The sequence below is a fragment of the Marmota monax genome, unplaced genomic scaffold (genome assembly GCF_021218885.2).
Source record: "Marmota monax isolate L192 unplaced genomic scaffold, Marmota_monax_Labrador192_F-V1.1 WCK01_AAM20220418_F8-fsc00008, whole genome shotgun sequence".
Classification (NCBI taxonomy): Eukaryota; Metazoa; Chordata; class Mammalia; order Rodentia; family Sciuridae; genus Marmota; species Marmota monax.
In genome coordinates this window covers 12,940,011-12,952,817 of record NW_026694432.1, presented here as the reverse complement: position 1 = coordinate 12,952,817, position 12,807 = coordinate 12,940,011, and the positions used below count along the sequence as shown (strand labels likewise).

Here is a 12,807-nt window from a genome sequence, read left to right as displayed (position 1 = left end):
GACATTTCAGAGTTGAAGAGGCAGGGGCTGAACTTCAGGACACTGGTGAGGCCCAAGCTGGCTGTTGTAACCTGATCTAATCTCCCCAACAAGGTAGAAACTTGCTTGTGTAGCATTCCAGCCACTTCCCTCTACTATAGGTTTTCTTACACACCTCACTGACTGGCCTTGGCTCACTAAACTAGTTCATCTTTTAACAATCTTCTAGTTTGTTGTGTGTCAAAACCAACGGTTACACGCCCCCTCCAAAACAGGATCATTGAACTTTAATATATCATACCACTTGAAGATTCCCAATGCCGAGAGGAAAGAGGAAATACCTTGGATACCCTTTTCAATAGTTATAGTGTGTTGAAGTTACTTTGAATTTGGGTAGATAAAGAGAATTTTGTGGAGCCAGGTACAGTTGCACACACCTGTAATCCTGGGTGTTTGGGAGACTGAGGCAGGAGGATCATAAACTTTAAGACAAAGCCAGTCTCAGTGGTGAGGCACTAATCAACTCAGACCCTGTCTCTAAATAAAATACCAAATAGGGCTGAGGATGTGGGTTTAGATGCCCCTGAGTTCAATCCCTGGTACCCCCCCAAAAAAAACAAACAAAAAAAAAAACTTAGTAAAGTGCTCCTGGGTTCAAACTCTAGTACCCCCCCAAAGGCATATTTTTATGTTTTAAATGTTTTGACTTTATGTCTTGTTACTTGAATCTCCCTGTATTTGTTTTTCAGACCCAGTGGCTTATTGGCTCAGGAACGCAAGCTTTGTCGAGATCTAGTCCATAGCAACAAAAAGGAACAGGAATTTCGTTCCATTTTCCAGCACATACAGTCAGCTCAGTCTCAGCGTAGCCCCTCAGAATTATTTGCCCAGCACATAGTGACCATTGTTCACCATGTTAAAGGTGAGTTGAGACCCCATTTTCATGTTGACTTCTTCTGTAGTATGAAGGATGAAAGTTTGCAAATAAAGGAACCTTTGGACTCTTTATCTCACTTAGAGGTTTGGGCTGGCTTAAAGAAAATTATACCAGGAAGTAGTTTTTGTTTTATTATAGAGACGAATATTTTGAAATACTAGCAATCTGTGATCATGATAATAGATAAAATCCTTAACGTGAAGTTTAAATGTTTTGAAACTTTAGAATGATAGGGAAAAATGTCTTTTCCGGTGGTCTTTTGCAGATCTTGTGCAAATTTCTTCCCCCCAATTATTCTGTCGTCCCTTCGGCAAATAGAGGTGGGCTGGTCAGGTAGTGACCAAGAGAAGTGATATTGAAACTGGGTTGGGCTAGTTATAGGCTTCATCTGAAATATTGGTCCTGTGCTTACAGGGACATCAGATCCTGGTTTTCTTTGTTGGTTTTTTCCCAGTATATGTGTGTGCTCAGCATTGGATTGTGTCTGGACCAGCCATTTTTCCTTCCTCTTTTCAGTGTGTTATACACTACTTGGGTGCAGGTTTGTGCAAGATTTGAACATTGTATCTATCCGTGGTAGCATAACACTCATTTCTTTGAATCTCAACAGAGCATCACTTTGGGTCTTCTGGAATGACATTGCATGAACGCTTTACTAAATACCTAAAGAGAGGAACTGAACAGGAAGCTGCTAAAAACAAGAAAAGCCCAGAGATACACAGGTAAAGACCTCAGTCTTAGCCTAGAGGTTAAAATAAAGAACTTCTCTTTAGATGATAAATTTGTCTTGTTAAATTCTGCTCCTAATGCACCTTTAATGTAAAATTTAGGGTAGCATACTCCAGTCTGTAGGATAGCCATGGGCATTTATATTTGAGAATGATAGAGGCATGCTCTAAGGGTTATAGTCTTTTGCTTTGGGCCCATGGAAAACAGCTCTTTTTTTTTTTTAATACTTATTTTTTAGTTATAGTTGGACACAATACCTTTATTTTGTTTACTTATTTCTATGTGGTGCTGAGGATTGAACCCAGGTCCTTGCATGTGCTAGGCAAGCGCTCCACTGCTGAGCCACAACCCCAGCCCCGGAAAACAGCTCTTTTGATAAAAGTGAACTCCTGTGTTTTGGGGAGCTGGCAGGTGGTAACCCAAGATTACTATGATGATTGTGGTGTCAGTACTAGTTTTTTGTTTGTTTTTGTTTAAGCAAATACATGTATTTACCTATTGATTCTTTTGGAAAAATAAGCTCAGCTGGTTGAAAGAAGTCCCATTTGGTTGTGGGAATCTGTTCAGCAAATAGAGACTTTGTTTGGAAACAAAGTCAGTCTTATCTGTAATTCTTCTGGTAGACAATTCAGTAGTTAGGAGGACCACATTTGTACAATAGTCTTATATTTTGGATCATGAAAACTACTTTTTAAGGTTAGCACAGGTGGTTTGTAGATGAGATTATAGGGAAGGCTACAGATGAGTCTGCCTTCTATACTGTCACACTACTGGGAGAGAAGAAGAAAGTTGATTTCTTTTTTTTTTTTTTTTTTTTTTTTAAAGAGAGAGTGAGAGAGGAGAGAGAGAGAGAGAGAATTTTAATATTTATTTTTTAGTTATCGGCGGATACAACATCTTTGTTTTGTATGTGGTGCTGAGGATCGAACCCGGGCCGCACGCATGCCAGGCGAGCGCGCTACCACTTGAGCCACATCCCCAGCCCGAAAGTTGATTTCTTAAAGAGTTTTACTTGAAACTTTATGGGTCTGTGCTTATACCTCCCTATGGAAGAATATAAAGAACACAGTGGGGCTTGGATGTGGCTCAGTTGTAAAGTGCACCGTGCTCTGAGTTCAGTCCCCAGAACCCTCACCAGCACATGCACAAATACATATGTAAGTTATGAAACAATAATACAGAGGAATGTCTGTGAATCCATTGTCCAATTTAGGAACTAGATTATCAGTACTATATTTGCACTATAGTGTACTGTTTTTGTGTTTTCAATTTTAGGAGGATAGACATTTCCCCCAGTACATTCAGAAAACATGGTTTGGCTCATGACGAAATGAAAAGTCCCCGGGAACCTGGCTACAAGGTGAACTGTTGCTTTGATCAGTAATTCCAACAAAATGAGTGCGTTGGGCATGAACTTGACAGAAATGTGTTTGTTTAAATTACTCTCTACTTAAGTTTGTGTTTTTCTTTTAAGGATGGGCATAATTCTAAAAATGAACTACAAAGGGTTAATTTTTATTAAATGTATCAACAACCTTTGTGAAGTGGTTAGAATATGGTAAATGACCCCAGAGTCTGTTGAGGTGAGCTTGAGAAAAAAAAGAGAGGCGTTTTGGAACAAGTGCCCATGATGAGAGAAGAAACTTTTTGTGATATTTTTCTGCTTGTAAGTATTATCAAATCAACTGTCTACATGCACTATTTCCAACCATGATTTCAGAAAGACATGCATGTCAGAGGAGAGTAAAATATTCATATCTTAACTTAGTAGATTGTTTTCAACAACTGGTCCAGTTTTTTTCCCTAACATTGTACCATATCTATCATCTGTCAGTTACTGTTAATTTAAAGCAAAACATTACGTTGATAGCCCAGCTACATTTGCAATGATGTGCTTGTAACACTGTTACTAAGGTTAAAATTTGTATGTACTCTTTTACTGTGAAATACCTAGATCAAGTTTTTTTTTTTTTAATCTTGATATTTACTGACCTTCATTCACATCTGTAGTTGAAATTTAAAATGAGAGATGATTGATTAAAATTTCAGATGCTGCCGGAACTTATTTTAAAAAAATACTGATTGAGTTTCCAGTCAAAGTTGTCTTACTGGTTGAATGTGTTGAGAGGCACTCTTGTAGTGTTTTGTTCCCCCCCCTCTTTCTCCCACCCCCTTCTCTCTTTCTCCAAGTACCAGTCAGCTTGGCACTAACTGAGACATCAGAGGAAACCTCGTCCTCCATGCTTCAAAAAGACAGCTCCTTAAAGATGCTGTCTCTCCTTTGGCTTGTCTTTGGAGGCTACAGAGACCCCATTTCCTCTCAGAATCAAAGTGACAAAACAGTAACCTACATCCCTAACACTCCTGCTGTTAATTAAAGTTAAATATTATTTCATCAAAAAAGTTTAGTTTATTTTGCAAATGTTAATATAGAGGAACTGCTCATTTCTTCTCCTTTGGGAGGATTTACTTCCATGAGACAAATCTTAGTGTATGATGTCCCTACAACCATCTTACATCTTTGTCCTTGCTGATTTCCCAAGAATTGTTGAAAGCCATTACTGTGATGCTCTGGATCTTTGTGCTATTATTGCTGCTGCTGCTGCTGGACTCACACACGAGATATATATATATATATATATACATACACACACACACAGCCTACCCTGATGGTTAAACTTTCTGAGACTTTAGCAAAAAATTTTTTGTTTTGACCTGCTGTCACCATTTTATGAATTCTCCATTATAGTTTTTGCTGTTACCTCTAGAGAAATTTCTCAATATAACTCAGCATTTTGGAAGGATGCTGACAACTCCCATTGTCTTTGTTCTTAGTACCCAGAGGTAGTTTCACATAGAAGATAAACCATGGTGGCTACTACTGGGTGTGTGTGGTGGGGGGGGGGTTGTAAGCATTTCTACTGTTAGTGGTGACTAAGCCTGAGCCAGCCTAATAACCTTCCAGAGCTGATTTTGCTTTCTCAACTTGCAGACTAGGCAAAGTCTTTACTGGGCCATAGAGGAAACAGTGAGATCCATAAATAACATTTTAAAAAGGCTACCACCCTTATTGTTTTAAAAGATTGGATTGGGTGAGGCGCCTTACATTTCTGGTGCTTCCTGTGCACACCTCCATTGGAATAGAAACCACATTTGAGGGTGGTTGAATTGGCAGTCCTGAATCCCAAAAACCTTCATTCTGACTTCTCTTGGCAGGCTGAGGGAAAATACAAAGATGATCCTGTTGATCTCCGCCTTGATATTGAGCGTCGTAAAAAACATAAGGAGAGAGATCTTAAACGAGGTAAATCAAGAGAATCAGTGGATTCCCGGGACTCAAGCCACTCCAGGGAAAGGTCAACTGAGAAAACAGAGAAAACTCATAAAGGATCAAAGAAGCAAAAGTACGTGAAGCCCATTATCCCTAATCAGACCCTTGAACAGATTCCCTTCTCTGCCCACTTTGGGCTGTTTATACCCAACCTCTTTGAGCTAAAGGAGTTTGGGGTTAGAAATTAGTACAGCTTAAGCAGTTCTTTCATCCATATCTTGAAACCAGAACTTCTACATGAAAGTGGTGTGATCCTTCTCCAATGAAGGCTTTGTGAGAGGAATTAACCTGTTAATCTGCCTATAGGGATGGTGTGGAGAATCATTGGGGAATTCTTTTGGCAGTTGTTTTAAACATGTTCTTTCTCACTGCACACTTTAATGAAGTGGGTGTGTTTTAGAAATGGCTCAGAGTAATTGTCAAGTAATAAAATTAGTTAAAGAATTAGTGAAACTAGATAGGACAGGATTGTTGATCTTAAGTGCCTTTTAAACTAGTCTATGGATAGTTCCCAGAAAGGTGTTCCAAATATGTCTTAAACAAAGTTGGCATTGTTGAACTTTGTAAGGTACATTCATACCAAGGTCCTGACGTTTCTATTGACATTTTTTCTTTCTTTCTTCTTCTTCTTTTTTTTTTTTTTTTTTTCCTTTTTCTTTTTCTTTGGTAATGCTAGGGATAAAACCCAGGGCCTTGTGCAAGCATACTACTACTGAGCTACACCCCAGCCCTCTATTTACATTTTTGAGAGTTCTAAGCTTTCTAGACCATGTCTCATTAAAAGAAGCAGAGTTGCTGGGCACAGTGGCATACACCTATGATCTCAGAGTCTTGGGAAGCTGAGGCAGGAGGATTTGTAGTTCAAGCTCAGCTTCAGCAACTTAGTGAGACCCAGTCTCAAGACATAAAATACAAATGGGGAATGGAGATGTAGCTCAGTGGTAGAGCATCCCTGGGTTCAATTCCTAGTACCACAAAAATAAAAGGAGGTGTGGCAGCCCTTCACCTTCCCACAAAAAGTAACTTTCCTGCTGTTTATGAACTTGAACTAGCAAGCATTTTTAAAAACCCATTTCCTGCTAACAGCTCTTTGAGATAAGTTGAATAGTTGGTGTAGTGCCCATTTGGCTCTTTGAAAGACACAACCTAAGCTAAGATCAGATTTGTCTAGGATCAAACAAATATCAGTTGACATCACAACTCAGATCTTTGGTTCCACTTTGTCTTGTGTTCCCCAGTTATTTATGTTAGGAGCCCTACCAGCTTTCAGGGCTCCCTGTAGATAAAGGAGCAGGGACAGGAAGTGGTACACAGCAGTCCTTAGCACTGCCCACAAGTGTTAGGGTTGGGGTCTAGTGAACTAATTCTGATTTCTCTCCCTGGGACACATTATTCTTTTTCACGTGTAGTGTACCCTTGAACAAGGCTTTGGAACCATAGTATTCTGTGGTTTGGAGCAAGGGGGAAATGATAAGCTAAGTCACTGTTCTCATACCATATCACCCTGCAGCTTAACAAAAAAAAATTTCTTATATAACTGAAGAATGCCTTGTCCAGGTTTCTAATAAGAGCCTTCTAGGACTCAAAAGTTGGGGCCTTTGTTCTCAGAGTTTGGCCTTTTTGCCACCTTAGAGGCATTTGCTACCCTCTCTACTACCAGCTGGCAGGGCTGGCACCAACCTCTAGTATATAGACAGTGACTCATCCTATTAAGCTAATTTGCCCTGGTCTGTAATTTCCCCCAGATGAAGGGAAGGGAAAGGAAATAACTCTGGGAAGAATTCCTCCAGATCCTAGGCTTAATATAAGCACACCTGTTTGAGCTCAGTGGGAGGTAGTTATATGGAATTGGACATATAATTAATGAGAGCTAGATTTGAATCCAGGCTCTGCTCAGCTCTGTCACTTGTCTCCTGTATGAAAATGAGGGGAGTGATACTGAATGATATTGCCTCTATTGAATTCTTGCTATGTTAATGTAGTGTTTAGATACCTTGTTTATTTCATCTTTAGAGCCACCACTTGAGACAAGTACTAGTGTTCTATGAGAACTAGAAGTGACAAAAAGCATCAACAGGTAGTAGTATAGGAAGCCTCTTGCACAGTACCAGATATACATGGCTCTGTAATGCTGACTTCCATTTCTATTTTTTAGTGGTACTAGGAATTGAACCAAGGGGTGCTTTACCACTGAGCTACATCACCAGCCCTCTCCCCTCCTCCTTTTTTTTTTTTCCTTTCTCAATTTTTAACTGAGTTGCTAAGACTAACCTCAAACTTGGGATCCTCCTGCCTCAACTTCTCAACCCCTAAGTCATAAGAATTGCAGGCATGCACCACCACACCCAGCAGCTTCCTTCTCTGAGATTCACGTGTATCTTAGATTGCCTACCCAGAGGCTGTGGCTGTTTTGTTCCTTCTGTATGTTACATGTTGATCACAGACTTAGACATAGGTGTGTTACTGAATATGACTGACAGAATCCTGCAGGCTTCCTGGATAGGTAGGTCAGCTGGTTCTTTACAGCCATTCATCTTTAGGTCCTTTGTCACAGATCCACCTTGATTGCCTTTTGCTTCTCATCCATGAGGCTTTTAAGACCAGAGTCTGTCAATTTCCTAATTCTTCTCTTGATAGGAAGCACCGGAGAGCACGAGACCGGTCCAGGTCTTCCTCCTCCTCCTCCCAGTCATCTCACTCCTACAAAGCGGAAGAGTACCCTGAGGAGACAGAGGAACGAGAGGAGAGTGCCACAGGCTTTGACAAATCAAGACTGGGGACCAAGGACTTTGTGGGTCCAAGTGAAAGAGGCGGTGGCAGAGCTCGAGGAACCTTTGTAAGACCTTCCCCTTATCTGAGCCTCTGACTCCCACTAGTTCTGAATAATAAGTTTCTTCAGAACACCAGTTTTGTGTCTCTGATAGAAGCAATCCAGTTTATAGACCCCAGATTCTTTAGTTTTCATACCTGATTCCTCATGCTTTCCATTTAGTTTTGCTGTTCATAATCAGTCAGAAAGCCCCATAGCTTCCCATTTCAGAACTTCCCCACTTACTTTGGATCCTTCTGTTTCTGGGAGCCTTGGGCCGTGTGTATCCTCTGGGCTACAGACTTGGAATGTGCAGAGGGAATGGCCAGAAACCAGTTGAACCACACTCATGACTGGAGGATAGCTGTCTGTTCTGTGCCAATAGTATTTGAATACAGTACAGGAATTTATTCCTGACTTGAACCTTTGTTCTTTCCCCTCTATTTATTGCCACAGCAATTTCGAGCCAGAGGGAGAGGCTGGGGTAGAGGCAGCTACTCTGGTAACAATAACAACAACAGTAACAATGATTTTCAAAAGAGAAACCGGGAAGAGGAATGGGATCCAGAGTACACACCCAAAAGCAAGAAGTATTACTTGGTAGGTATCTGGGGCTAACCATGAAAGGCCAGAGGGCTTTGACACACAGAGTAGCTGATTCGTAGGCCCTTGTTGGTCTGTAACCTTGCGATTAAATGTGTCCACCGGCATAGAACACAGTAGTGCTAAACTACTGGCTGTTCTCTAGAGAGGTCAGTCAGTCCTGGTTCCATAGGGTTTATTATAGATGTTTATGGATTCCAGGATAAGCAAGCATTGTTGCTCTTACTTTTTTTAGTCTGTGAATTTTTCTTTACTGCTCAGTCACCCCTAGCTTCTGTCACTCTGCAGTGCAAGATTGACAGAAAAGTCAGTTCATGATCTCTTTGAGGAAAAGAATCTGTCTCCACAATGAAATACCACCGGGGCTTCTCTCATCTAAGTTATATTTCCCTGTTCTTCTGGGCTTCTCTCATGTTGGGCCCTTGCTAGGCAGTGTTATCTGACAGTGAGTGAGCTCTCTTGACCTTCCTCTGTCTCACCAGGCCCACATCCAAGTAGGTATGACTTAGTGTTGTAACCAAGGGAAATTTGCAGTTGGATCTCCATCACCCATCAGAATGCTGGCATGACCCTGCCCTGTCAGTTACACAGCTTGGAAATCAGTTTTTGTGTGGATGGCTGTGCATGGCCATTCACATTTCTAGGACTGCTAGGATCCTCAAAGTGGAGCCTAGTCTAAAAGACTTTTGAATCTATTTCTAGGGAAATGTTGGATTGCCTAGGATAAGTGCTAAATTGTGTTGTAGGGGGAAAGAGTAAAAGTCATATGAAATCCCTCTTCCCTGTATAACACGTGCAAGAGCATTTTCAGCCACTGAAGTGGGGTGCATGCGCATCTGTGGACAGAATAGGTTGGTGCTTTAGCTGAGCTGACCTTCAAAGACATAGACCCTATGAATAGACTGTTGGAAGTGATAGAGCAAATAAAGTAACAACTTCTGGTTTCAGAATTTTTTTTTTTTTAATTCAAGCATGCCTTTATTTTATTTATTTTTATGTGGTGCTAAACCCAGTGCCTCACATGTGCTAGGCAAGTGCTCTGCCACTGAGCTACAGCCTCAGCCCTCAGAATGTTTTATTTGTCAATCAATCAAGCCCAGGGCCTTGCTCATGCTAAGTGCTTCCTTTCTTAGCTAATAACTAGTTCTGACAACATTTCACATTTTGGTATGATTGACTTCAGACTCAATCTTTTAGAGATGGTGTACTACATAACTCTACATAATAGTTGCAGTTCTAAGCCTGTTGTCTCATTGCATAGTGGAGGTGTGATAGTGATAGGGTAGATGGATGTGAGGATTAAGTAGATAACGCATGTCAGCATCTTCAGTGCTTGGTGAAGGTTTTTGTCATGGTGGTCGTCATTATAGTGTTCAAACTGCCTCAGAGAGAATGCCTAAGGCACCCCACTGGCATTCTCTTGGATCTGAAGAAGTGACATTTTTGGAGGAGTGGGTCAGGGAGAAAAGGATGAAAAGACTGGGTTTGTATTGGGTGGATGCAGAGGCAAGAGCTCTGGTGCTGATGGCAGTTCTCTTTTCTTTCAGCATGATGACCGTGAAGGTGAAGGCAGTGACAAGTGGGTGAGCCGGGGCCGGGGCCGAGGAGCCTTCCCCCGGGGTCGGGGCCGGTTCATGTTCCGGAAATCCAGTACCAGCCCCAAATGGGCCCATGACAAGTTCAGTGGGGAGGAAGGGGAAATTGAAGATGATGAGAGTGGGACAGAGAACCGAGAAGAAAAGGACAATTTACAGCCCACAACTGAGTAGGGGCCACTTCTGACAGGAGCCCTTGCCCAGGGGAGAGAGGCGCTGGGAAGAGGGCTGGTGAGGAGCTAGATAGAGGAGCTGTGAAGATTCTGAAAATCCCACCCCACCTCACCAGCCATGAAGAATCCTCCTACAGCAGAAAGTATCCCTGGCGCAGCGTCCCACTGGACAGAGGAGGCCTCCAGAGCCCTGGGGTCAGGCCCAGCTCTGGAGCAGAACACAACACATTGGGCTCTAGCTGTGTTTCATTTGTTGTTGGTGTGTAGGGTGGGGCTGGGGTCGGGAGGGAGAGCAATGCTTGGATTTTGGTTTGTGTTCCCTATTAGAAACCCAACAGTTTTGTTCTTAATTCGATTTCATTTGGAGCTGAGAGGACTAATTTGATGATTTGCAGTCTCTTCTCCCTCATCCTGATTTTGAAAGTCTTTTCTTTTTCTTTTTCTTTTTTTTTTTTCTTTTTTAGGCATATGTAGTAATATTAGCAGAAAGATTTACTTTGGGCAACTTTTGATTCTTAAAAAGAGAAAACAAAGCATGTGAATAAACATTGAAGTGTTCACCTCAGTTTGGGACCAAACTGCTTGGATCTTTGTAAAAACCTGTTTTGTATGTCAAGGAGGAGTTTAAGGCCTTTCTGACCACCTTGTGTTCCCCTTTTCTGCGCAGCCATGTATCACATGGAGTTGCTTCTAAACCACTCCCCATGCACCCTTGCTCCTGTATTTTCTGATTTCTTCTGGGCTGGGCTTCCCATTTTCCACCAGCAGCTCCAGTATTCCAAACTTTCTAGTCCTGCTAGTCCTCAGCAACGGGTGGAAACTGGAGGGCAGTTTCTGGTCTGTTTTCTAAGAAACTTCTGAATTCTATTATCTTTACAAATATAAGATGAGAAAATAATTTTTTCAATATTTTTTATTAATCTTTTTATAAAATGAAAAGAAACTCCTATGATCGATTAAGGAAGGTGGTTATGGCTGGGTGGTTTGTGGGGTTGTGTGTTTTTTGGGTTTTTTTTTTTTTTTTTTTTTTTAACCTTAAGCTTTAAGTTGAAACATTCTCAGATATTTGGGGGGAAACATCCTCTTAAAATGGGTCCTTGTTCTTGCCTTCTGGGGAGGCGGTCCTGAGCAGGTGAATCATATGGCATTTGTGCATATGTTATATGCGGACTGCACCCTCCTCTTCCCCCCAACCTTTGCCTCTTGGGTTGTTGTGCTACTTTCCCCTTACTTTGCTACATTTCTATGGTTAAGTTGGTTTTACTTGAATGATTCATGTTTAGGGGAAAAAGAAAAAACACCCTTAAAGTTTGTTTCAACTCCTCCTGCAAATAAAAACAATAAATGAAGTGGCAGATGTGCATAGACTGTGTTCATTGTTTCCTCTGTGTGTGTGTTCCCGGGGGTGGTAGATAACCTCCCACAATAATTTCAGCAAACCTGAAAGAAAAAAGAAGCCTCTGGGGGCTGGACCCAGATTGTGACTCAGCCCCTTCCCTTCGGGGACTCTGACATTTCTCCACCCAGTAGTAACTCCATATTCCCACCCCAGTGGTTTTGTTTCATCCTGTGCCTTGGACACCTGAAGAACCAGATTTCTTTTTTTTCCCCATTATAGTGTTGAAAGGAAATCAGATGTTGAATATCCAAAGCCCTTTCCTACTGCAGCTCCAACCAGTGGCTTACCTTAACCTGCCCGGGGAATTGTTCCTCCCTGCAGGGAGTTATAGGACCTGTTATCGCCTTCCTGGGTTATCACCTTCCTGCCAGGATCTCCGCTGTCTGGCCCATCCCCCACCCGTTTGCCTCTCATCTTTTGGCCCACGGGTCACGTTCGTGGGATGAGCAGAGGAAGGGGCAATGCAGGGGCGGGCAGGAGAACAAAGAAAATCTAAAATGTATAACAGGAGCAGGACACTCACTTATTTGGATACCAACTCTGGGTCCCCTTCTTCCTCCTGAAGGAGTCAGTTTCTCTCCTTTAAAGCTTGATTTCTACTTTCCCCGCGGCGTTTCTCGGGTGTTCGATTTTTGTATCTGGGGAAACGGATGTGTCACGAGCAAGGACTTATGTTTCCTCGGTGGGGCAGAATTCAAGGGCTGGGTTAACAACTCGGCCTTCTCACGGTGCAGGAAGATGACCCGAAAGCCTAACTCACAAGGGGCTGGTTTATAGGTGGGCCCAAACCTTTACACTCGGCTCTGGGCTTGATCATATGCTTAATAAAAGATGTTCTTGTCCTCCTCAAGGAAGTATCTGGGCTCAAATAGAGCCCGAAGCATGGGATCTTCTGCTCTCCTTCCATGGGGGGGGGGGGGGGGAAGAGTGCACCTTGCAGAAAGGCCGATGTTTGAAATAGGCGAGCAATAAATAGGCCTTCCGGACTGGAGGAGCCTCTCCTCCATCCAGGGTCCGATTAGAGCGACCGCTCTAAGCCCGGTGGAGCCTTCCGCTGGCGGGCTCCACCCTGGGCATGTGCCTCTCCCCACCTTTTGCCCTGCAGCTAAAAGCTTGGGAGCCAGTAGAGGTTGGCCCTGAGAAGGCTGTGTAAATTCTGGGTGGGAGCTTCCCGGTCAAAGCTAGGAGAAGGACTAGAATTCGCGTGGCCGGGGAAGAGAGGGAGGAGCTGTGACCCATCAGCAGTCTAGAG

General features: G+C 42.5%; 1 protein-coding gene across 1 annotated transcript in view; it reads left to right on the top strand.

Annotated features, from left to right (window-relative positions):
- The window catches only part of Thrap3 (thyroid hormone receptor associated protein 3), a 55,095-nt gene extending 43,574 nt beyond the window's left edge, over nt 1-11,521 (top strand). Inside the window, exons 6-12 of the mRNA XM_046468849.2 lie at nt 729-901; nt 1,527-1,638; nt 2,921-3,005; nt 4,862-5,049; nt 7,614-7,812; nt 8,242-8,385; nt 9,936-11,521. Of these exons, the coding sequence (XP_046324805.1) occupies nt 729-901; nt 1,527-1,638; nt 2,921-3,005; nt 4,862-5,049; nt 7,614-7,812; nt 8,242-8,385; nt 9,936-10,157 (1,123 nt within the window). The 3' untranslated portion in view covers nt 10,158-11,521. The remainder of the gene's footprint in view (nt 1-728; nt 902-1,526; nt 1,639-2,920; nt 3,006-4,861; nt 5,050-7,613; nt 7,813-8,241; nt 8,386-9,935) is intronic.
- The last annotated feature ends 1,286 nt before the right edge of the window (nt 11,522-12,807 follow it).